Source organism: Mobula birostris, chromosome 21 (genome assembly GCF_030028105.1).
Source record: "Mobula birostris isolate sMobBir1 chromosome 21, sMobBir1.hap1, whole genome shotgun sequence".
In the NCBI taxonomy this organism is placed as follows: domain Eukaryota; kingdom Metazoa; phylum Chordata; class Chondrichthyes; order Myliobatiformes; family Myliobatidae; genus Mobula; species Mobula birostris.
The window spans coordinates 35,190,971-35,218,235 of NC_092390.1; the positions used below are offsets into that span (position 1 = coordinate 35,190,971).

Genomic DNA, 27,265 nt, shown 5'->3' on the forward strand with positions numbered 1-27,265 from the left:
AATAGATTAAAAAATCATGCAAAAAACAGAAAATATATATATATAAATAAAAAAAGGTGAGGTAGTGTTCACAGCTTCAATGCCCATTTAGGAATCCGATGGCAGAGGAGAAGAAGCTGTTCTTGAATCGCTGAGTGTGTGCCTTCAGGCTTCTGTACCTCCTACCTGATGGTAACAGTAAAAAAAAGGGCATGCCCTCATTGCTGGATGTTCTTAATAATGGACGCTGCCTTTCTGAGACACCGCTCCCTGAAGATGTTCTGGGTACTTTGCAGGCTAGTACCCAAGATGGAGCTGACTAAATTTACGACCCTCTGCAGCTTCTTTCAGTCCTGTGCAGTAACCGCGCCCCCCCCCCCCATATCAGACAGTGATGTAACCAGTCTGAATGCTCTCCATGGTACATCTATAGAAGTTTTTGAGTGTATTTGTTGTTGACATACCAAATCTCAAAGTCCTAATGAAGCATAGTCACCGTCTTGCCTTCTTTATAACTGCATATGTTTGGACCAGGTTAGGTCCTCAGAAATCTTGACACTGAGGAACTTGAAACTGCTCACTCTTTCTACTTCTGATCCCTCTATGAGGATTGGTATATATACCTTCGTCCTACCCTTCCTGAAGTCCACAATCAGCTCTTTCATCTTATTGACGTTGAGTGCCAGGTTGTTGCTGCAACACCGTTCCACTAGTTGGCATATCTCACTCCTGTACGCCCTCTCGTCAGCATCTGAGAGTCTACCAACAATGGTTGTATCATCAGCAAATTTATAGATGGTATTTGAACTATGCCTAACCAGACAGTCATGAGTATATAGAGAGTAGAGCAGTGGGCTAAGCACACACCCGAGGTGCACCAGTGTTGATCATCAGTGAGGAGGAGATGTTATCACCAGTCCGCACAGATCGTGGTCTTCCGGTCAGGAAGTCAAGGATCCAATTGCAGACGGAGGTACAGAGGCCCAGGTTCTGTAACTTCTCAATCAGGTTTGTGGGAATGATGGTGTTAACTGCTGAACTATAGTTGATGAACAGCATTTCATATAAGGAATGTAAATATATAAAGAATGTTTGCTGGCCCTGAGCCTTTACTCACTGGAATTTAGAAGAATAAGGGGAGTTCTCATTGAAACCTTCCAAATATTGAAAGGCCTATGTAAATAAAGTGGAGGTGGAGAGGATCATTTCCCGAAGTAGAAGAGTCTGGTACCAGAGGAAGCTGCCGCAGAATACAAGGATGTGTCACACGGGGTGTTGGGTACGGACCCAAATGCAAGACACAGTCGCTGAAGTACTAGGAACAAGAACGGACAAAACTAAATGACGGGACAGCATGCAGACTAGGAGTAGGGACAGGGACGCGGACTAGGCTAGGGAAGCAGGACCAGGATGAGGGACTGGGAACAAGGAGCCTGGGCATGGACTCCGAGCCAGAGACTGGACAAGGACCCAGAACCTGGGTCTTGACTCAGGCTCGGACCCCAAAACTAGGTGAAGACGTGACCAGGCTCGGGCTCCTGGAGACCGGGCGAAGACATGACCAGGCTCGGGCTCCTGGAAGCTCAGATTCTTGGAGGCTCGACAAAGACATGATGGGGCAAGGGTACTTCAAGGCAACTCCCGAGCAGGATGCAGGACTCCACCCCACAGAGGCAAGGACAGGGAGGGACAGAACCAACCACAGGGTAACAGCAATCAGCCTGGCTTACCCGACAGAGGCAAGGGATAGGAAGGGAGCTAGGTCCAGGGTGGCTTCAAGACTCGAGGCCGGTAACCTCGGCAGGCTACGGAACAGCCAAATCCATATCTCAATGACTGCACTGGCCTTCCACCGGTGGGTTGCTCCAAGGGGAGACTGACAAGACAACCCAGCAACCACACCCAATCCTAGGGCCACTTATATTCCCAGGCCCAAGATGAGCATCAGGTGCTTATGGTTAAATCCAACTGAAACAAGGGACAGCCAGAAGACCCGGAGTCTGGAGTCTGCGGACCGGACCATGAACCTGAATGTGGACTTCGGACCGGACCATGACAGTATCTCCCTTTAGAACAGAGGTGAGGAGGAATTTCTTTAGTCAGAGAGTAGAGAATCTGTGAAAATCATTGGCAGAGTGGTTATGGTGGCAAAATTATTTGGTATATTCGAAGTGGAGTCGATAGGTTCTTGATTAATAAAGGTATCAAAGGTTATGGGAATAAGGCAGAAGAATGGGGTTAAGAGGGAAAATAAATCAGATGTCTTTGAATGGTGGAGCAGGCGTGGTGGGCTGAATGGACTCATTCTGTTTCTATTTCTGATTCCAGCCTTCCATACCAATTGTATGCCCACTTCCAAGCAGACATTCCTTCTGAGCCGTGTAATGAGAAGAGATCACCAGTCAAACAATAAAAGAGATTCAAGAATGTGCTCAAAGCCTTTTAGAAAATTCTCACTGAATCTTAGAAAACTCTGGCTCCTAACAACACGAACTGGCGAAGCAGCATTCAAGATAGTACTCCTACCTTGATGTCATGCATCAGGAGCACACAGGAGTTCTGTGTAAGCAGTAGAAGGCTCTTACTGTGATCTCATTAACCACTTCAGAGACCGCAAGTACATAAGCCATCTCTGACCTCTAGAGATTGTATACAACTGGCTATGCTGTAGGGAAATTCTAGGTAGTTTCTAGAGTAGGTTATATGGTCAGCACAACATTGGGCCTAGAATGTGCTGTAGATTTCTATGTTTCTATGTAAATGGAAGAGAAAGACTGGGAACTACTGCAGTTTCAGTGTCTGAACAAAAATCATTCCAGTCAGAACATTAGTATTACTGAGAGATAGAACCTACCTCCATTGAAAACGTGATGACTGATTAGAAACAGACTGTGTGTGGGAAATCATGTCTCATAAATCTGACTGATCTTTTTAAAGAGATGACAAAGATGGTTAGGGCAATAGATATCACCTCTATGAATTTAAGCAAGGCATGTGACATCGTACATTGCAGGCTGGTCCAGAAGGTTAGATCTTATTGCATCCAAGGTCAGCGAGCCAACTGTATACAAAAATGGCTTTGTGATAGGTGTGATAGTGGAAGGTCGTTCTTCTGTTGGAGGCCTGTGGCTAGTGGCGTGCCTTATATAAAGCTATGAAAGGGATAGATAAGGTGAATGGTCACTGTTTTTTTCCCGGGATAGGCAAGCCTGAAGCTGGAGGGCATTGGTTTAATGTGAGAGGAAGAAGATATAACGGAAGTCTGAGAGGTAACTTTTTCCACACAGAGGGTGGTGGAGCCTGGTACAATTAGAATATTTAAAAACCATTTAGTCAGGTATGTGGATAGGAAAGGTTCAGAGGGATATAGGCCAAATGCAGACTAACTTGAGTAGGCAACATGTTTGGCCAAATGGCCTGTTTCAGTGCAGTAAAGCTCTAACACTCTCTGACTCCATTCAATAGTAACAGCATCCTGGTCATTTCAGATTAAAAACTGTCACTTGGTACAACAATTTGTTTATGATACTTGGTAAATATCATTAAAAAGACGCTATTGCAAATGGTTCCACATTGCAATGGTTCTCATTAGCCATCTATTGGCAAAAGCAGAGATAAAAGTAACAAAAATAATTGTTAGCTCCCATATTTGATTCAGTTATGTGATGTAGACTTTGCTTCTGTACAGGAAGTTTTATCTTAGACCATGAAAATGTTGTTAGCAAGAATGAATACTAAAAGCTATTGCTAAGCAAACCTCCAGCAATCATTTGCTTTTAATAATTTATCTAAGAATAGTATTAAAATTCCAGTAATATGTTTTTTTTAAACACTCTAGTTGTCCCATTTCTGTTAATATAACATGAGACTAATTCCCAAGTTACCAAATAATTTTATTTTGACAGGACCAATGATTTTCTGAGAATGAAATTTAGTGTGTCAGATAATTGTTTACCTTCAGAGTATTGATGAAAACATTACTGGAAATGAGTATAAATTTTGACTAGGTAAGACATCTAAATTTAATAAATGAAAGTTACTGAACATGAAAATATTTTTTTCAGGAAACTTACAATGACATTGTTGATATTCTAAGTAATATTTCTCAGAACTAAAATCAAATCGGAAAATAGAAACTTAGAAAACCTACAGCACAATACAGGCCCTTTGGCTCACAAAGCTGTGCCAAACATGTCCTTACCTTAGAAATTACCTAGGGTTACCCATAGCCCTCTATTTTTCTGAGCTTCATATACCTGTCCAGGAGTCTCTTAAAAGATCCTATTGTATCCGCAAACAACAGGAATTCTGCAGATGCTGGAAATTCAAGCAACACACATCAAAGTTGCTGGTGAACGCAGCAGGCCAGGCAGCATCTCTAGGAAGAGGTGCAGTCGACGTCTCAGGCCGAGACCCTTCGTCAGGACTAACTGAAGGAAGAGTGAGTAAGGGATTTGAAAGTTGGAGGGGGAGGGGGAGATCCAAAATGATAGGAGAAGACAGGAGGGGGAGGGATGGAGCCAAGAGCTGGACAGGTGATAGGCAAAAGGGGATACGAGAGGATCATGGGACAGGAGGTCCGGGAAGAAAGACAAGGGGGGGGGGACCCAGAGGATGGGCAAGAGGTATATTCAGAGGGACAGAGGGAGAAAAAGAGTGAGAGAAAGAATGTGTGCATAAAAATAAGTAACAGATGGGGTACGAGGGGGAGGTGGGGCCTAGTGGAAGTTAGAGAAGTCGATGTTCATGCCATCAGGTTGGAGGCTACCCAGACGGAATATAAGGTGTTGTTCCTCCAACCTGAGTGTGGCTTCATCTTTACAGTAGAGGAGGCCGTGGATAGACATGTCAGAATGGGAATGGGATGTGGAATTAAAATGTGTGGCCACTGGGAGATCCTGCTTTCTCTGGCGGACAGAGCGTGGATGTTCAGCAAAGCGGTCTCCCAGTCTGCGTCGGATCTCGCCAATATATAAAAGGCCACATCGGGAGCACCGGACGCAGTATATCACCCCAGTCGACTCACAGGTGAAGTGTTGCCTCACCTGGAAGGACTGTTTGGAGCCCTGAATGGTGGTAAGGGAGGAAGTGTAAGGGCATGTGTAGCACTTGTTCCGCTTACACGGATAAGTGCCAGGAGGGAGATCAGTGGGGAGGGAAGGGGGGGAACGAATGGACAAGGGAGTTGTGTAGGGAGCGATCCCTGCAGAATACAGAGAGGGGGGGGGGGAGGGAAAGATGTGCTTAGTGGTGGGATCCTGTTGGAGGTGGCGGAAGTTACGGAGAATAATATGTTGGACCCAGAGGCTGGTGGGGTGGTAGGTGAGGACCAGGGGAACTCTAATCCTAGTGGGGTGGCGGGAGGATGGAGTGAGAGCAGATGTACGCGAAATGGGGGAGATGCGTTTAAGAGCAGAGTTGATAGTGGAGGAAGGGAAGCCCCTTTCTTTAAAAAATGAAGACATTTCCCTCATCCTAGAATGAAAAGCCTCATCCTGAGAGCAGATGCGGCGGAGACGGAGGAATTGCGAGAAGGGGATGGCGTTTTTGCAAGAGACAGGGTGAGAAGAGGAATAGTCCAGATAGCTGTGAGAGTCAGTAGGCTTATAGTAGACATCAGTGGATAAGCTGTCTCCAGAGATAGAGACAGAAAGATCTAGAAAGGGGAGGGAGGTGTCTGAAATGGACCAGGTAAACTTGAGGGCAGGGTGAAAGTTGGAGGCAAAGTTAATAAAGTCAACGAGTTCTGCATGCGTGCAGGAAGCAGCACCAATGCAGTCGTCGATGTAGCGAAGGAAAAGTGGGGGACAGATACCAGAATAGGCACGGAACATAGATTGTTCCACAAAGCCAACAAAAAGGCAGGCATAGCTAGGACCCATACGGGTGCCCATAGCTACACCTTTAGTTTGGAGGAAGTGGGAGGAGCCAAAGGAGAAATTATTAAGAGTAAGGACTAATTCCGCTAGACGGAGCAGAGTGGTGGTAGAGGGGAACTGATTAGGTCTGGAATCCAAAAAGAAGCGTAGAGCTTTGAGACCTTCCCTTGTCCATTCGTCACCCCCATCCCTCCCCACTGATCTCCCTCCTGGCACTTATCCATGTAAGCAGAACAAGTGCTACACATGCCCTTACACTTCCTCCCTTACCACCATTCAGGGCCCCAAACAGTCCTTCCAGGTGAGGCAACACTTCACCTGTGAGTCGACTGGGGTGATATACTGCATCCGGTGCTCCCGATGTGGCCTTTTATATATTGGCGAGACCCGACGCAGACTGGGAGACCGCTTTGCTGAACATCTATGCTCTGTCCGCCAGAGAAAACAAGATCTCCCAGTAGCCACACATTTTAATTCTGCAACCCATTCCCATTCTGACATGTCTATCCACGGCCTCCTCTACTGTAAAGATGAAGCCACACTCAGGTTGGAGGAACAACACCTTATATTCCATCTGGGTAGCCTCCAACCTGATGGCATGAACATCGACTTCTCTAACTTCCGCTAGGCCCCACCTCCCCCTCGTACCCCATCTGTTACTTATTTTTATGCACACATTCTTTCTCTCACTCTCCTTTTTCTCCCTCTGTCCCTCTGAATATACCTCTTGCCCATCCTCTGGGTCCCCCCCCCCCCCTTGTCTTTCTTCCCGGACCTCCTGTCCCATGATCCTCTCGTATCCCCTTTTGCCAATCACCTGTCCAGCTTTTGGCTCCATCCCTCCCCCTCCTGTCTTCTCCTATCATTTTGGATCTCCCCCTCCCCCTCCAACTTTCAAATCCCTTACTCACTCTTCCTTCAGTTAGTCCTGACGAAGGGTCTCGGCCTGAAACGTCGACTGCACCTCTTCCTACAGATGCTGCCTGGCCTGCTGCGTTCACCAGCAACTTTGATGTGTGTTGTCTATTGTATCCGCCACCATTTCTGTCGCCGGCAGCCCATTCCATGCACTCACTACTCCCTGCATAAAAACTTACCCCTGACATCTCCTCTGTACCCAATTCCAAGCACCTTAAAACTGTGCCCTCTCGTGCTAGCCATTTTAGCCCTGGGAAAAAGCATCTGACTACCCACATGATCAATGCCTCTCATCATCTTATATACCTCTATCAGGTCACCTCTCATCCTCCGTCGCTCCAAGGAGAAAAGGCCAAGTTCACTCAACCTATTCTCATAAGGCATGCTCCCCAATCCAGGCAACATCCTTGTAAATCTCCTCTGCACCCTTTCTACAGTTTCCACATCCTTCCTATAGTCAGGCGACCAGAACTGAGAACAGTACTCCAAGTGGGGTCTGACCAGGGTCCTATATAGCTGTAACGTCACCTCTGGGCTCTTAAACTCAATCCCACAGTTGATGAAGGCCAATGCACCACTGTATGCTTTCTTAACCACAGAGTCAACCTGCGCAGCAGCTTTGAGTGTCCTATGGACTCAGACCCCAAGATCCCTCAATCTTCTACACTGCCAAGAGTCTTACCATTAATACTATATTCTGTCATCATATTTGACCTACCAAAATAAACCACCTCACACATCTGGGTTGAACTCCACCTGCCACTTCTCAGCCCAGTTTTGCATCCTATCAATGTCCCACTGTGACCTCTGACAGCCCTCCACACTATCCACAACACCCCCAACCTTTGTGTCATCAGCAGATTTACTAACCCATCCCTCCACTTCCTCATCCAGATCATTTATAAAAATCACAAAGAGTAGATGTCCCAGAACAGATCCCTGAGGCACACCACTGGTCACCGGCCTCCATGCAGAATATGACCTGTCTACAACCACACTTTGCCTTCTGTGGGCAAGCCAGTTCTGGATCCACAAAGCAAGGTCCTCTTGGATCCCATGCCTCCTTATTTTCTCAATAAGCCTTGCATGGGGTACAGTGTCAAATGCCTTGCTGAAATCCATATACACTACATCCACTGCTCTACCTTTAATGTGTTTAGTCACATCCTCAAAAAATTCAATCAGGCTCGTAAGGCACGACCTGTCTTTGACAAAGCCATGCTGACTATTCATAATCATACTATGCCTCTCCAAATGTTCATAAGTCCTGCCTCCCAGGATCCTCTCCATCTACTTACCAACCATTGAAGAAAGACTCACTGGTCTATAATTTCCTGGGCTATCTCTACTCCCTTTCTTGAATAATGGAACAACATCCGCAACCCTCCAATCCTCCAGAACCTCTCCGGTCCCCATTGATGATGTAAAGATCATCGCTCGAGGCTCAGCAATCTCCTCCTTCACCTCCCACAGTAGCCTGGGGTACATCTCATCTGGTTCCGGTGACTTATCCAATTTGATACTTTTCAAATGCTGTAGCACATCCTCTTTCTTAATATCTATGTGCACAGTCCTCTGTAAGTTATCCCAAAAATGTTTAAAATTTACAATAGTTTGAGCAGCATCTAGAAAGAAAGAAACAAAGTCAATGCCTCTGATGACTTTTCATCTGAACATGAAGAAGATGCACAGAAAGGGGGAAAGGAGGAAAGAACAAAAAGAAAATCAAATAAAGATAATAGCTCAGGATCAGACTTGAGACCAAAATGCATTTGGTCTCCTCATCTTGTGAACACTGCACAGTGAACAGCCAATCAAATATACTAAATTGAATAAGTGCAACTAAATTGCTACCTTAACTCAAAAAAAAAAACCTCAAGCCATGAATAATGGACATGCAGGAACTGTTGCTGTCAAACTCTATATTTCTCTCTGAAGGCATTGCTTAATCTGCAGAATATTCCCCGTTCTTTTTATTTCAGCATTGCAGCATCCACAGTATTCTACTTTAGTTCCCGTGTATGTCTAATTTTAGATTCTCCTTTTCATAGTAAATTCTACATTCAGTGAGAACATCAAGAACCCCTAACAAATGACAGAACTTCTTATAATTTGTTGACTTTGTTGTAATTTGTGTAATCTTCTATTTTAATTGCTGACCATAACTTATTACCTATACACAATATTACTTCTCAACTTTAGTACTTTTCTTAAGCTATTGATGTGTACATGGGGAGTGAGGTTTCTTTTAATACCCTCTTTATTTGCTCTATTGCATCGTGATAATTTGAGTTTCTGTTAGGGATACCTTTGAGAAATAGTTTAATCAAGATTAAAGAAGCTATTTATTGGTTGTTGTACTTTTAAAATGTAAACATTTCCTTTTTTCCCAATAGCATTCATGCTGAATGTTTTGAGCAAATATATAATAAAGTTCTGAAGTCATAATAGGAGTTTTGTTCCTAAACAGAAATAAAATGAAATTTTATCTCAATATCACTCAATACAAGGGAGCATTGGGAGCGGACCCAAATGCAAGACACAGACACTGAAGTACTAGGAATAGGACAAGGTTTATCAAGAAAGCAAGGGGAGTCAGGAAGAAACGACGCTGGACATTGTCACAGGCCCTAGATGAGACAAGGATACTGGGCCTGGGCTAGGACTAAGACTAGGAAAGCAGGACCAGGATAAGGAACTTGGAACTAAGAGCCAGGGCTAGGACTTCGAGTCAGAGACTGGACAGGGACTCAGAACCTGGGTCTTGACTTGGGTTCAGACCCCAGATATACGTGAGGACAAGACATGAGTACAGGACTGGACATGGCTAGGCTACAGGACTGGACGTGGAACTCCTGCACAGGATGAGGCACACGGCCAGGACAAGAACACAAAGCCTTGACTTGGACTGGACGAGGTTCTTGGACGTGGCTTGGACTGGACGAGGGAACTCCAGCACTGGGCAGGGCGAGGTACACCAGGGCAGGACTTGGCTCTTGGACAAGGCTTGGTTAGGCCCTTGGGTACAGAGCTGGGACTCCTCCTTGGAGCACAGGGCCAGGATGACTGCCAAGGTAAACTGCCAAGGATTCAGATGGGAATGATCCAGCACAGGAGAAGGAATCTCCAGCACCGGGCTGGGCAAGGCACTCCTGGGCTGGGCAAGACCACGAAGCCTTGACTTGGGCAGGACTGGAACATGGTGCCTGGAACTTGGAACACAGGAACAAAGAACACAGAGCCTGGACCCCTCCTTGGGAACAGGACCTAGGACCGGGCTTCTTCTTTGACACAGACACTAAACACAGGGTCACAAAGAGACAGTTCCAAGATCAACAATACATAGTTCCTTACCATGGCATGACAAGGCTCTGGTCTCACTCTGGCAGTTGAACTAGACAGCGACACAGGCGAGATTGCAGGCAAGGTTACAGACAAAGTTTAGTGCCAAAGTAACTGTTGAGATAAACTGCCAAAGTAATTGTCCAGGATTAAGATGGGGATGGAGAGGGGAAGGGAACAGTCCAGCAGGGAATCATTGCTTTGCAGAGGTATTTATGTGTCAGCCCAAAATGAGAATCAGGTGCCTCAATTAAGGCACCCAATGGAACAAGGGAAAACAGGAAAACCTGGAATAAGGATTGATGAACTGGACTGTGCACTGGAATGCAGATTTCACGGTCCAGACCATAACACAGACATGAATAATATCTTTTCAAGATTTTGTGAGGACATTTATCAGAAAAAAAATGTTTAATCTTCTGCTCAAAATGGATCAAGACATGCCATCACGATGCTTAGAAGTTTTCATCTATTGGTAATTTTGATGGGTAGAATTCCAATCTGCCTGAATATAATTTCTGCCTGTTAAGAAAACACATGACATCAAGGACAGAGGCCTATGGAATCACATAATTTTTTTATGCACCATGATGTGGTCTGGATTGGAGGAAGACTTTAGTAATGACGAGACATTGGATGGGCAGTGTTTTTTTTTCTCCTGGAGCAAAGGTGGCTGAGCTGTAACCTGGTAGAATTATATAAAATTATGAGAGCCATAGATAAAGCAGACAGTCAAATTCCAACTACCCCCTTGTTAGAACGTTAAAAAAAGTCCACCATTTTAAAGTGAGAGAGGTAGAAGATTTAAAGGGGACCTTAGCGACAAGTTTTTTTTTGGAATATGGTGGAATCAGAGACGTTTATGAGGCATTTAGACGGGCTTTAAAAAGGCAAAGCATGGAATAAAGCAACACACATAAAAGTTGCTGGTAAATGCAGCAGGCCAGGCAGCATCTCTAGGAAGAGGTGCAGTCAACGTTTTGGGCTGAGACCCTTAGTCAGGGCAAACTGAAAGAAGAGCTAGTGAGAGATTTGAAAGTGGGAGGGGGAGGGGGAGATCCAAAATGATAGGAGAAGACAGGAGGGGGAGGGATGGAGCCAAGAGCTGGACAGGTGTTTGGCAAAAGGGATATGAGAGGATCATGGGATAGGAGGCCTAGGGAGAAAGAAAAAGGGGAGGGGGGAAGCCCAGAAGATGGGCAAGGGGTATAGTGAAAGGGACAGAGGGAGAAAAAGGAGAGAGAGAGAAAAAGAATGTGTGCAATAAATAAATAAATAAATAAATAAATAAATAAATAAATAACGGATGGGGTAGGAGGGGGAGGTGGAGCATTAGCGGAAGTTAGAGAAGTGAATGTTCATGCCATCAGGTTGGAGGCTACCCAGACGGAATATAAGGTGTTGTTCCTCCAACCTGAATTCCAGCATGGAATAAGGTCTTAATGGGGCAAATAGGATTACTAGAGAGCAAAAAGTTCAACACGGATATGTTAGGCCGAGGGGTTTGTTTCTCTGCTGCACAATTTTTTTAAACTACCTGCATTATCAGCAGGAATCCATTACATATCCCCATGCCTATCTAGTTGGCATTACTCCTTCCCAGTGTGGTAATTGCATGCGTGCACACCTACAGCCGAGAGAGAATTTCAGCCCCAGGAAACAGGTTTTCCGCAGACGACGAATCTCCAGTTAACCCACGTATTGATTCAGCTGGGTAATCAAACCAGAGGCCCTGCCCTGCCCTGCCCTGCCCCGCAGAGAAACAGGTTGTCTGTCGTCCATCTACATTGCAACAGGGAATTCATTTCACTGTGAGAATTCTCCTCCCAAATGAAAGACTAAAGCTCAGTTTCAGATTCATTTATTTATCATATGTACATCAAAACATACGGTGAAATACGTTGTTTGCATCAACAACCAACGCAACATAAAGATGTGCTGCGGGCAGCCACAAATACCGGCACTCTTCCATTATCGTATCAAACAGCGTCTGAGCAAGAATAACACGAGCGCTTAAAACAGGTGAAATAAAAGTTTCGGAATGAAAGAGAAAATTAAACAAATCAATAAAGAAAAAGTATTAGCCGTCAGAAACAGTGCACTCAATCATATAGAAAGTAACTACTGTAATTCTTGTGTTGCCGGTTTGTCTGTGGGAATAATTGTGAGCTCACACTTGCCATGCAGGATCAACGCAAATAAAGGCAAGAATTCGGTTTGATTACCCAGTTGAATCAATACGCTGATTAACCGGAGACCCACCGAACCATATATATATTTTTTTCTCCTAACCTTACACCCTGCCACGTCAGGCTGCCGGTGTATAAATTACACTGGCATTAAAAATTGTCCCCTAGCCCTCGTGTACGAGAGAGCCGAGAGCTCCATTAAAAAAAACTGGCTACAACAACAACAAAAAAAAATCGACGGGGAGATTCAAAAATACATGTCTGAAGTCATTCTGGTGGCCCTCCATGGGAGAGATCTACCAGAGCACCTCCAGGTACGGAAAAAAGGGAAGGTGTTCAGGAGTTAAGCCCAGAATGATGGAAATAGTCAAAGACGAGTTTGACCCATGCAGAACGTAACATCATAGAGGGAATTCCCAAGGATATACAGCGAAGAAAAATAAACGGCGAGTTTTAAATCTAACTTCCATGTGAAGGACCGCTCTCCGTTCCCCAAAATCGAGGATCTGTTGCTCCTCCTCGGACTTCGGTTTTGTTCAAAGCCGCTCACCTTTGGAGAGAATTTGCGCAATGCCAGGGAACGAAGGGAAGCGGGCGAATTTCGCCACTGGCGCGCCCCGAGTCGGGGGATCCGCAGCACCCGCCCGCTTGCACGGGTTCTCCAACTAGCCCAATGTCCTGCAAAAAGTGACTGGAAAGAAATCTACTCTGTCGAATGATTGACGCCGCGAAGGCAGGCACGGCCAATTAATCACCAGTCTGGATTCGCTCTGCACATTGTGTGAACATCTTCAACAGCAAAGGTTCGGCGCCGAACAAATGCTGTGGGCACTGTCGGACCTGGTGATGGACACTAACGGCAGCTATATCAGCAAGTTCCGCTGGCATACCGTTGGGGGAGCCCTAGAAGAGCTGAACACCCCTTTGATGATCCCTGGGTCGCTGGACCCCAAGATCTTACACATTGCCCCGCAGCCCACACCAAGCCCTCGACCCATCGCTGACACCTCCCCGCTGCAGAATGCCACCAAGTGCGGAGCGGAGATCTTGCCCTATGGCGACACGGAGAAGGTGATCATCGGGATTGTTCTGTCCATCATTACCTTGCTCACCATCTCTGGCAACTGTCTAGTTATGATCTCGGTGTGTTTCGTGAAGAAGCTACGGCAGCCTTCTAACTATCTCATTGTGTCTCTGGCCCTGGCCGATCTGTCCGTGGCCGTGGCCGTGATGCCATTTGTTATCGTTACCGACCTGATAGGAGGCCAGTGGATATTTGGGCAAGTTTTCTGCAACGTTTTCATTGCCATGGATGTGATGTGCTGCACCGCTTCTATCATGACGCTGTGTGTCATCAGTATTGACAGGTGAGCTCTTCACATACCTGCCCCGCAATCATTTGTATCCGCGACCGTGTAGGAATGCAAGAGTTGCCCCCGAAACCCCTTGTATGCAAAATGCAATTCACTTGCCACCAATCGGCCGGCCGTCTAATAGTAACTGCCCGCTCATCGAAAATTATGATTTCAATGCGCAGTAATGCGAACTTATCCGGTTTTAAAATTACTCTGACATGTTTCCTGAACTGTTTCACTGTGTATGTGTGTTTGAAGTAAATCCTCTCAAGAAAGTCGTTTGTAAATAGAGTACAACTCTTCAGATCAAATAAAGGGATACGATAAAAATAATTGGTGTGACAAGAATGAGGAGGCGAATGAAAGCGTGGTTCTGGACTTTATTCGGCCCATGTAAAAAATCTCGCTTTAGCTTGCCATTTAAGAGGCTCTTCGAGACGCAGAGAACCGCGGGTATACTCAGTCAACAGGATGGAAGAAGGGAGAGGGAGTCCAGCTTGTATTGACACGTCTGCCATAGTCTGTAAAGCACCTTTACGGTCGCAGTTGCTACACACTATAGACGTCCCTTGTAATTGGCACTGTGACACTGCGGCGCGCCTGTTAGTGTTTATTTGATTTGATCTTAAAGTAGAACGAAGCTTTCACAAACACGCACACTCATTTTTCTACCTGTGAGTCTAGAAAGCAGAGTGTGTTCATACCCGATGCGGGGGAATCCACGTCCCAGCTGGCGCGGATGTCTGTTGTCAGTTACTGTCCCCCCAGCTGGAGAAGGAGGTGAAATGTTGATAACTGGATGTCTGATTGCGCACGTATGAGTGAGCTTGAGCGTCAAATTCTGCCCGTTTGCGAAATAAGCACTCGTTTCCACTAGTGTTACTATGAGGTGCTATTTTGTGGGAAAATAATGTACCAATGCACAACATCGGCGGGCCTACGAAGGGTAGAAAATGCACATTATATGTTGCAGTTTCAGATCCTCGAGGAAACAGACTCGAAACGGAGAATGTTATTCAACATTTCCCATCCCTTTATGCTTCTTAAGTAGGCATTGAAAGAACTCGTGTATGAATTCAACAGCTTGCTTTTAAAATTCAACAGTCCCATTGCATTATGTTCGTAACACCGATATAAAACGGTCAATGTTAAATAGCTTCAGACTCACTGAACTTAACTTGAAAGTATCGCAAGAGGTTCTCTTATAACGAATCTTTTTCCAGATATATCGTTCATTTGCATATAAACTTGGATTAGATGGATAATTTTGCGACGCGGTGTGACAAGGTTTAAAAAACAAATATACTCAGTTGAATGCTTCCGCGTTAACGTAACTTTTCCTTGCGAATTAACTCGCCAGTTTTATTTATCCCGGGGTAGAGGTATGGGAAACACTTTTTTCTTCTTTAAAAAAATTGAAATAAGAGATGAAATGATGGCAGATCACTAATTGCGTCACCTCTGTAAGAAATGCTGCAGTACGCAAAACCTGACTGCTGATTCTATTTGTAATTTAGATTAAAACGATCAATCCCTGATCACTTTAGTAGAATTTGCAGACTATGATCAACTAATGCACAGGTTCACCAGGATATTTTGGCAATTGAAATGCTTAATGGAATCCATATCACATGCATAAACTAACCGCAGCTGTAGACAATATGACCATGATCTTCCAATATAGATTAGGAAGTAATTCCGGAGGACACCTAGACTTTCAATTAAAACTATGACCTAAAGGTTTCTCGGGGCACCCAGGGAAGCATTGGTCATGAAAAGATGCAGCTGATGCAGAAGTTCAACGGGCAGAATAAATCCAAGAGGTTGCATGGAAACATGTCCTTTGGCCCAACTGGTCCCAGCCAACTAAATTGCCAGATTGAGCATGTGCTATGTGTCTGGGTTTGGCCCATATCCCTCCAAACCCTTCTTATCCATGTTACAGTCCATATACCTTCAAAATATCGTGATTGTACACATCTCAAGCACTTGCTGTAAAAGCTCTTTCCAGACACTCACCATCCACTGTGTGACAGAAGTTGCCACTTAGGTCTCTTTTAAATCTTTCCCTTCCCAACTTAAACCTATGCAATCTAGTTTTGGACTCCCTTACCCTGAGAAAAAGACTTTGTTATTCATCTTATCTATGCCCCTCATGGTTTTATAAACCTCTGTGAGGTGACCCCCCCCCCCCCCATGCTCCAGTAAATAAAGGTCCAGACTATCAAGTCTCTCCTTTAAACCAAATCCTCCTGTCCCGGTAACAGCCTCTTAAATCTCATTTGTACCATCTTCACTTTGGAGGCATAAACACAGTACTCCAAATGGAGCCTTACCGACTCAATATTCTGAGCAAGTGTGCTAAACAGCTTCTTCACCACTCTGTTTATTTGTGTCACCACCCTCAAGGAACTATGTACCTGCACTTCCAGGTCTCTCTGTTCTATAACATGTCCCAGGACTCTTCTATTTACGACGTAACTCCTGTCTTGATTTATTTTACTACAATGCAACCTTATATTTATCTGAGATAAGCTAAATCTGCCTTTTCTTGGCCCACTGCCCTGTTCGAATATGATCAGGGTGTCACGGTTGTGTAGTGGTTAGTGTGACACTATTACAGCTCAGGGTGCTGGAGTTCAGAATTCAAACGCAGTATCCCCTGTACGTCCTCCCCGCGGAATGCATGGGTTTTCCCCAGGAGCTCTGCTTTTCTCCCACAGTCCAAAGACATACCAGGCAGGTTAACTGGACATTATAAATTGTCCTGCGATTATGGGTTAAATCCAAGTTGTCGGGGGTTGCTAGGGAAATGCTGTTCCAAATGCCTGGAGGGCCTACTCTGTACTGTACAGTACAACTAAATAAAAACAAAATCCCACTGTAATCTTAGATGGCCAACTCCACTGTCCATTCTACCATTAGTCTTTCTCTTATGTTTGCAATGCCCACAAATGCATTGGCCAATAATGACTTACCAAGTAGTTTTCGGTGATGTGAAAGTTCATTTATCACCTTTCTTATAAAACAACAGAAACTCATGGATGAAAAATAACAAATATAGATGTAAATTGTAGTGTTTTACTGCTTCTCTTTTAACTATGGATATAAAATGTTTGATCAGCTTATACCAATGATAGGCATTGGAATGATATAGAAATATATTCCTCTAATTTGTCAGCTGAAGTTGATGAGACCACAGGCATCCCTTGAGCAATAGTCATCAAAATACTGATCAAGGTATCCAAAAACTATTGCTATCTTTGGAAATATATTCTAACGATGTCAGGCAAGGTATAATGGAGGTCTGAGATATTCTTGGTTAACTTTTTAGTACTAGGTAAAGGTATCAGGAGTTCAAGAGATATTGTTGTAATGGACTTATTATGACTTCTGAATCCTTGGAGTACTATTATAGAAATATATTAAGCAGGCATATAATATCATTGGAGCCGTAGAGAGCTGGGAAAGGAGAAAAAGTAAATAATCAATAGAAAGACAACAGAAGTGGGGGAAGAAAGGTAGCTGACTGAAGTATCATATACTTCTACTGAGGTGTAATATACTTTTTAGGATTCCAGCAGATGCAGTCAGTTTTTTCTTTGTCACGGGTTAATGTCATAGACTTGCAAATAACTCTAAGAAGATCTTTATTATCATTAAAATTCTATCTGTGGAAACACTTAATCCCATTCACACCATTGATGCTGTTGCTATTTTTTTTATCATCTATTTCCAAATAACTAGATTTCACCCTTATTTGGAGCATTAAAGGAGTGCCACATTTGTTCTAATGCCCAATCACAGGAGCCCTCAAAAATGCCAAACCTTATAAAACCCATTAATGAAAATTAAGATGGTTTTTGATGAGCCCTGATTGCTGGGTTACAACATACTTTGTGCATTCTTCCTGGGCCTGGCAGTTGCTGCAGACATCATAGCTGCCTCCTCTGTGGCTTGGGTGCATGACAAGTGAGTCAAAGCTCATAGGAGTAATCTCCATAGCATCCAGAGAAGGTGTGGGTAGGGCGGGTGGGCACGCGTGTGTGATTACACAGCTGCTGTAATTATCTTCCCGTATGTCATGCCTCCACATAGCCCAGGATCATTATTCAGGCAGAGACCACAGTATATATGACAGAACATAAGATATAGGAGCAGAACTAGCCCATTTGGCCCATCGAGTCTGCTCCACCATTTCGTAATGGCTGATCCATTTTCACTCTTAGCCCCAATCTCCTGCCTTCTCCCTGTATCTTGATTGGCCAGAGCATGAAGGGATATCGGTAGAAGGCGGGAGATTGGGATTGAAAGGAAAATTGGATCAGCCATGATGAAATGGCAGAGCAGGCTTGATGGGCCAAATGGCCTAATTCTATTTCTATACCTTATAGCCTTATGGTATCGTTTCATGTCCTGACTAATCAAGAACCTATCAACGTCTGCCTTAAATATACCAAACTTGGCCTCCACAGCCGTCTTTGACAAGAACTTCCACAGATTCATGACTCTCTGGCTAAAGAAATTCTTACTCATCTTCATTCTAAAAGGACACCTCTCCATTCTGGTCTCAGACTCCCGCACCATAGGAAGCATCCTCTCCACATCCACTCTATTGAGGCCTTTCAGTATTCGATAGGTTTCAATGAGGTCATCCCTCATTCATCTGAATTTCAGTGAGTACAGAACTACAGCTATCAAATGCTCTTTATATGCCAAGCCTTTCAATCCAGGAACCATTTTTGTGAACATGTGTTGAACCCTCTCCAATGCCAGCACATCCTTTCTTTGGATGTTAGGCCCAAAACTGCTCACAGTACTCCAACTGAGGCCTCAACAGTGCATCATAAAGCCTCAACAGTACATCCCCTTGCTTTTATATTCTCATCCTCTTGAAATGAAATCTAACATCACATTTGCTTTCCTCACCACCAACTCAACCTGCAAATTAATCTTTGGGGGATCCTGCAGAAGGACTCCTAAGTCCGTTTGCACTTCAGAATTTTGAATTTTCTCTCCATTTAGAAATAGTCTACACTCTTATTTCTTCTACCAAAGTGCGTGACCATACACTTCCCGACACTATATTCCATCAGCCACTTCTTTTCCCATTCTCCTAATCTGTCTAAGTTCTTCTGAGTCTCTATACTTTCTCAATATGATCTTCCCCTCCACCTATCTTGGTAGTATCCGTAAACTTTACCATAAAGTCATCAATGACATATAATGTAAAAAGATGAATTAACAGACAATGTTTAAAGTCTGTGTGAGGTATAAGTGAATAGTGTTGGGAACTCCAGCAGACATTTTAAAATAGCAATATAACAGTGTTTGAATCAGTATTTCTCTGTTGATGGGTTTACTGAGAGTAAAATTGAAGGTTATAGATTGCACATTATTTCTTCACTTTCTCGTGTTAAGTGAGTGATACCAGAAAAATATCAGACCCACTAAGGTGAAATAGTCCTTTTTCTCAATAGGCAGGATATCTATTTGGAACGGGCACAATTACATTAAATAGATGTTATGTGTAATTCACTTGTGACAAATGGGAGCAGCTCTCCAATCCTTAGGCCAACCTTCCTATAGGTTAGGTATGCAGGTTTTTCTGTCATTTAGAATGCTATTTTATAACAACAGATAAATATTTATCTATACTTCAAGCAAAGACATTTATCAAGGTAACAACAGATCAAGGCATTGACATTTGAGTTTTTGCTTCAATATTAATCCATGGATATAATTGTGGGAATAATGGCAGTCCCACATCATCGGCTTGGTTACACTTGGCTTCCTTGCTATCTCTGTATTTAAATGGATCCCTCCAGTTCAATTTGACATGCTAACATCAGTTGAATGTCAACTTTTGTTTAGGTGCTAGTGTCTAAATATGAGATATTACTAATTGTTAATGTCTATTTATTTCTTTTCCAGTTGCTCTTCATTTTATTAGCTTCTCCAAACTATTTTTGATGATCCATGCAATAAAGCAACGGGGATGTATTAATCTCAAAGAATATAATAAATTGAATTGCTCAGTTTCACAAACAATGGTAAACTGTATAATATTGTGTTTAATTTTGATTCCCAAGCAGTTTCTGTGACTGGTTTCAAATTATTAAAGGTTTGACAGTCAGAAATTAGAAAGGGAAAGGGCTTTCTCCTGATAGGGCTAGACTTCAATAGATTCAAGGATATCTTCAATGGATTCTATATTGCATATAGTGCATATGTAAATAGATCCTTGCTGGAAAATTGTCCGCAACTCTATTCAGAATGGTTGGGATTTACCTTATTAGACGGGAGCAATTCCAAGCTTTTTAGGCACTGTAGTCAAAATGTGAAAGTCCTAGACCTACTGGTTAATAGTAAGTGCCCTGTGATAATTTACAACCCCATTGATTTCAATAGAGACTGCAGGTTCATGGAAAAATACGCAGTGGAATTATTAATTAATTTAGTCATTTAATATAATTAATTATTTGCAACAGTTGAAAATGTTTTATTGATTTTATGAAGCATTATTAACAGCATTTAAAAAATATTTTTAGGTATCATATAATGCACCGGACAGTCCAATTGCTGTCAAAGCTCTCTGAGGATATTAAGGGTGGAGGTTTCTTGTTTCAGTAGAGGCCCTGCCACCACCTATGACACACCATTAGAGTTCAGCATGCTTTGAGCCAACAAACCTAGCCTTCCTTCACGCTATCAAGGTGTGGGCTGATTCCAGGGACCGTATGCAGACAATAAGGCAAAAAGCCTTTGGGTCGAGGCTTTCCAATCCCTGACTGGACATAATTTACACATCTTTTAGAACATTTTGAGATTCAGCCTATAAATATCTGATACCCAGTGCTAATATTCAAGAATCTAATTAAGATTTCACTTGCGATTTAAAAAATTGACTCCACATGAAAATTGACTCTGCCTTTTAACTCAGTGATCTTGAAACACTTTGAACTTAACTGAAGAACGAAACTGAGATTTTTTTCAGCAAAGTACAATCAATAGCTATACAAGAGGTACCTAATCAAGTGGCCACTGAGTCTATGGTCATGGTCTTCTGCCACTGTAGCCCATCTACTTGAAGGTTCAACACATTGTGCATTTAGAGATGTTCTTCTGCATCTGCACACCATTGTTGTAGCATATGGTTATTTAAATGACTGTTACCTTCTTGTTAGTTTGAACCAGTCTGGCCATTCTCCTCTGACCTCTCTCATTAACAAGGCATTTTTGCCCACAGAGCTGCCACTCACTTGATGTTGTTTGTTTTTCACACCATTCTCTGCACGTTCTTGAACCAGAAGGGATAACTTCTCTCAACTTCATTAGCCCCATCATCGAACTGTTCCCACAACCTATGGAGTCATGTTCAAGAACTCTTCATCTCATGTTCTCAATAGTTATTGCTCATTTATTTATTCACTTGTTTGTCTGTTAATGTATTTATTTATTACTTTTTTTCTTTTCCTCTTTCTTTTCATGTTTGCAGTTTGTTGCTCCTTTTTGCCACATTAGTTTGTCCATCCTTTTGTGTGCAGTCTTTCATTGAATCTCAGGGTTACATATGGTGACATATGTGTACTTCGATAATAAATTTACTTTGAATTTTGTTGTGTGCCCAGATCAGCAGCTTCTGAGATACTCAGAAGCATCCCATCTGTCACCAAAAATCCTGCTTTTATGCATTGATTGGCTGCCACATGATTGGCTGGAAAGTTATTTGCATTAATGGAGCAGGTGTACATGTATGCCTATTAAAGTGGAGTCTTAAAAAAATCAGAAGTTGCATTAGGACAAACATTTTCAAGTCGTGATTGGTTGGAATTTAGATTGCACCTCAGAGGTAAAGAAGTAGTTTCAGTGTATGTTTCGATATACATGTGATAAATAAAATTGAATCTTGAATCTTGTACAATTTAAAAGTGAACGGGGCATGTATTTGAAGGGAAAATATTTGCAGGGTTATGGAGGAAGGATGTTCTGCGCAGACTGGCTAATGGCACAATCTTCCTGTGATCTTATAGCTGTGATTTTTCCCACAGCTGTAGTAAATTTCTGATAGTAAGTATTTCGGTATACTCACATGATGTGTGAGAAAGCATGAGTCAAAGCTGAATGTTGGCTCATGCTTTTAAGGTGGAGTTGTATTTGGATTTTTGGTTACTTGGGCGATTTTGTATAAATGTATTGCCCTCAGTGATCCAATGCTTGATCCAATGCTTGATCCAATGCTTCCTCCAAGCACACCTTCCTGTCTGTGATATGAAAGCAGTCCTTTTCCTTCATTTTCAGGGTGAGCAAACATGCACCACAACTGATTCAGGTGATTTGCCTTGTTTCCTGCATAAAGTACCTGGGATCATCCCACACATAAAGGTGTGAAGACCAAGATTGTGATGCACTTTGTCAGATGGTCACTATTACTAAAATACTAATGGATCAAAGAGCAGAGGCTTCTGAACTAAAAAAAAAGGTACATTTACTTGCAATCGATATAATTTACAATGCAGTACTAAAAAAATAATATTTTAAGAACAGTAGAAATAGTGAAAACAAATAAAACGCTTCTTTTGTAAAATATCATGATTGGTTATAAAACCCTAGGAGCAGAATTAGGCCAACTGGGCCAATGTGTCTGCTTAGCCATTCGATCATTGCTGATTTATTTTCACTCTCAACCCCATCCTGCTGCCTTCTCTCCATAACCTTTGATGTCCTTACCAAGCCCAAATCTACTGTAAATATACCCAATGACTTGGACTCCATTGCTGTCTGTGGCCATGATTCCACAGATTCTGGCAAAAGGAATTCCTCTTCATCTCCGTTCTAAAGGCATGACCTTCTTTTCTATGGCTGTGCCTTCTAGTCCCAGACTCTCCCACTATTGGAAATATCTTATCCGTGTCCACTCTATTTTGTCCTTCCAGTATTCGGTAGGATTCAATGAGATTTCTTCTTCTGAACTCCAGCAAGTACCGGCCCAGAGCCTTTAAATGCTCTTTATACATTAACTCTTTCATTCTCAGGATCACTCTCGTAAACTTCCTCCAAATCATCTCCAATGCCCGTAATCCTTCCATAGGTATTCACCAAAAAATGATCATAATATTCCAACTGTGGTCTAATCAATGCCCTTTAAAGCCTTTATGTTACATCCTAGCCTTTATATTCTAATTCTCTGAAAATGAATGCTAGCTTTGCATTTGCCTTCCTTACAACTGACTCAACTTGCAAGTTAAACTTCAGAGAATCCTGGATTAAAACTCCCAGGTCCCTTTGCACATCTGCTTTTTGAATTCAGTCACTATTTACAAAATAGCCTGCACCTTTATTTCTTCTACCCGTATGTACCATGATACTTCCTTATACTATATTCCATCTGCCTCTTCTTTGCCCATTCTCCAAATCTGTCTAAGTCCTTCTGCAAACTCCCTCCTTGCTCAACGCTTGCTGCCCCTCTATCTATCTCTGTATCATCCACAAGCGTGACTACAAAGCAATCAATTGCATCATCCAGGTTATTCATATATTATGTGAAAAGCTGCAGACCCAACACCAACCCCTGCAGAATATACCAATCAGAAAAGGCCCTCTTTATTCCCACTCTTGGCCTTCCGTCAGTTAGCCAATCTATAGTCCATGCTAGTGTCTTTCCGACAATACCATGGTCTCCTATCTTATTTAGCAGTTTCATGTGCAGCACTTTGCCAAAGTCTTCTGAAAATACGAGTACTGTAAAAACATTTATTGACTTATCTTTGTCTATCTTGCCTGTTATTTTCTCAAAAAATTCCAACAGTTTTGTCAGGCACGATTTCCCTTAAGGAAACCATGCTGATTTGGATTTATTTTATTGTGTGCCTACAAGTACCCCAAAACCTCATCCTTAATAATAGACTCCAACATCTTACACTGAAGTCAGGATAACTGGCCTATAACTGCCTGAGCTTTGCCTATCTTACTTCTTAAAGTGGGAAGTGACTTAAGTGATTTCTAGTCCTTTGAAACTATTCCAGAATCTAGTGATCCCCTAATGCCTCCACAATCGTTCAACTACCTCCTTCAAAGCCCTAGGGTGTAGTTGACCTATTTACCTTCAGACCTTTCAGCTTGCCAAGCACCTTCTGCTTATATAGGAGGAGATCTTTGTAGATTTGATCAAATTTTGCTTCTTGATACAGTAAATTTAATTTGTCTCATCTTCTCATGAAGCCTCTCCTGCCAGTCTGTAATCTTTGAGAAATTTCAGTCAAGGACTGAATTATTGGCTCACTGCTGATCAGCTGCCTGCTTCAGAAATATATTTTGACTGCTTCAAGCTCTAGCCTTTGCATTGTAAATAAAATCAAACAAAGAATTACTTTGATTATTTGTTATTATTCAAACTACATTTCATTGACCAATTAATGGATCTCAATTCCAATATTTATGGATTCAGCTTTTGTACTAAAGCTCACACTCCAATTACAGAAAAATACCTATCAATTAACAGTAAAATATCATAAATGTATTAAACTAAAACAATTTAAAAGTTTAAAGAAATAGATTGGGCAGCATCTGTGGCAAGAGAAATTAAGTTAACATTTCAGGTATGATGACTGTTTTCTTCGAGTTGTAAAATGTACAGCTTGTAATCAACTATAATACAATAACCCTTCAACAAATATTCCATGAGTTTCATTTGATTGGCAACTCTGTGTTAGTGGAGGCTGTGACTGACAAAGTGCCAAAAGGAGTGTTGCAACAGAAGTTAATAGAAACATAGAAACATAGAAAATAGGTGCAGGCGTAGGCCATTCGGCCCTTCGAGCCTGCACCACCATTCAGTATGATCATGGCTGATCATCCAACTCAGAACCCTGTACCAGCCTTCCCTCCATACCCCCGATCCCTTTAGCCACAAGGGCCATACCTAACTACCTCTTAAATATAGCCAATGAACTGGCCTCAACTGTTTCCTGTGGCAGAGAATTCCACAGATTCATCACTCTCTGTGTGAAGAAGTTTCTCCTAATCTCGGTCCTAAAAGGCTTCCCCTTTATCCTCAAACTGTGACCCCTCGTTCTGGACTTCCCCAACATCGGGAACAATCTTCCTGCATCTAGCCTGTCCAATCCCTTTAGGATTTTATATGTTTCAATCAGATCCCCCTCAATCTTCTAAATTCCAACGAGTATAAGCCTAGTTCATCCAGTCTTTCATCATATGAAAGTCCTGCCATCCCAGGAATCAATCTGGTGAACCGTCTTTGTACTCCCTCTATGGCAAGGGTGTCTTTCCTCAGTTTAGGGGACCAAAACTGCACACAATACTCCAGGTGTGGTCTCACCAAGGCCTTGTACAACTGCAGTAGTACCTCCCTGCTCCTGTACTCAAATCCTCTTGCTATAAATACTAGCATACCATTCGCCTTTTTCACCACCTGCTGTACCTGCATGCCCACTTTCTGGTATATAATGACACCCAGGTCTCGTTGCACCTCCCCTTTTCCTAATCAGCCACCATTCATATAATATTGAAGTACATATCATAAGAAATGGGCCTAAAAGATCATACAGGAGGGGAAAGATGGCAATCTGACATGAAAAGGTTCATGTGGGCCAAAAATATGGTAACAGAGAGGGGTCTAGGCTCCAGGGGCTTCAAGGGTGCTGGTTATCCCTTTAGCCATGTACTGATAGGAAAACCCCACCCCAATTTTTCACATACCTCCTGTACAACCTACGTCTCTGCTGCAGCCCTCCTCTATTTCCAGTTCCAACTTTGCAAGGAGAAAAGGGAAAAATATTAAAGACCTAAATTGCTAAACTTCATGTTGCCAAAAAGTATATACATTTGTTTATTAATGTAATTCGAATCCCCCCCATCCTAAATTTAACCCTTAAGAATATAACATGTGTATATTCACAAACAAGAGAAAATCTGCAGATGCTGGAAATCCATGCAACAGACACAAAATGTTGAAAGAACTCAGCAGGACCTGCTGAAGGGTTTCGGCCCAAAACATCGACTGTACTTTTATCCATGGATGCTGCCTGGCCTGCTGAGTTCCTCCAACATTTTGTGTGTGTTCCAATATATAATTGATGAATTTGCAACAGATACACAATATAATATGGCTTACAGTAGGGATTAATTCAATTACTTGGTATTAAAATGCCATTCATCTTTAGAGATTTTCTGTCTCTATGAGCTGAGCAAGAAGCTGGGAGGAAACACAAAGAGGCCGAGACAGATTTTGATGGCGAAAGGCAACTTAGGCAAAAAAATATATCTATTTAGGATGTGTTGCATTTGGATTTTATTTTGCCAGATAGCTGTAATGATAACTTACAATTCCCGTCAAAATCAAAACATATTTATTTTGTTTCTTTCAAAAGTTGGAAGAATCAGAAATTGCCGAATTCCACAGCAGAGTAAGGAAATACTATCATAATGTGAAGCAAGAAAGATTTTTCTTCTCAAAATTGCTGAAGAAATATCAATGTGTTCAGCTAGCACACAAAACGTACTTCATTTTGTGTAGGAGCTAATGTAACCCCTAGGTTTGGTGGGCCACGTTAGTCTAGGGAAAGACACTCTCCGGCCTGCCAAACTTGTGAAATCTCATTTGTGTGGATTCTGCATGATGTTTTCCCCTGTTACAAATCAGTACCATGCAATAACAGGCAGTACACCATATGCAATTATATGATTTAGTGTTCTTTACTTGAGGGCTAGAAAAGAAAACAAAAAGAAAAGGGCCAATTTTAAGGAAACAATCTAATGTGCACATTGGAGCTCATGATTTTCCTGTCCGTTCCTTTTCCATCAATTTTCCCCAGGCGTCATCGACTCCCGACCCCATTCCATGTCCACTCAGTACTGAAGTCTATGACCTCTCCCTTCTAGCATCTTCTCTCTCCATCTTCAACCAAACAAAAGCCCACAAATCCCTCGCACTCAGTGCACAAGAAAGTAAAACATTCCTCTCATTGGAAGCCGCACGTTCCAAAGCCCCGTTATCTCTAGTCATAACCCAAACACTGCTGCTACAGAGAAACCATTACGTTAACAGTGAAACCTTTCCCAAGGCGTTACACTTAGAACTAGGAAACTTGAAGGAATGTAACTCGATATTAGGGCACTGATGTTCTTCTGGGACTGGTGTCAATTGTAACCATGTGACCACTCCTTGTTCATGTTACAAAAACATTGGAAGTATAACAACATGTGAAAGAGAAGGAAAACACATACTTATTCAATCAGATGCTGACTGATGAGATGAATATTTAAGGCATTTGGACTGTAATTCTTTTATAAAGCATTTACAATTTTTTCTATAATTGCTACCATTTAATACCTTTCTCTTCTAAAATGGCATTCATTTTATTACTGGACACTTCTTCAGGAAGTTCCCAATTACACTGCTGGAGAAATTTACTGGATTGTGAATGCAGCCGTGGTGAGGCGATAATAATTCTGCAAACGCGATTTGTCCTAACAAATGTTTAATAGGCAGTTATTATGGTTCAGAGTTATTTGAATTGTTCTCAGCTGTTACAATGTTCTCCTAACTGGCTTCCAATGTATGAAAAGATGTGTTCTCCTAACT

At 42.6% G+C, this 27,265-nt stretch overlaps 1 protein-coding gene across 1 annotated transcript in view; it reads left to right on the forward strand.

Moving 5' to 3' along the window:
• The first annotated feature begins 13,126 nt into the window (after positions 1 to 13,126).
• The window catches only part of LOC140185946 (5-hydroxytryptamine receptor 7), a 37,143-nt gene continuing 23,004 nt past the window's right edge, over positions 13,127 to 27,265 (forward strand). The window contains exon 1 of the mRNA XM_072239743.1: positions 13,127 to 13,674. Within this exon, the coding sequence (XP_072095844.1) occupies positions 13,127 to 13,674 (548 nt within the window). The remainder of the gene's footprint in view (positions 13,675 to 27,265) is intronic.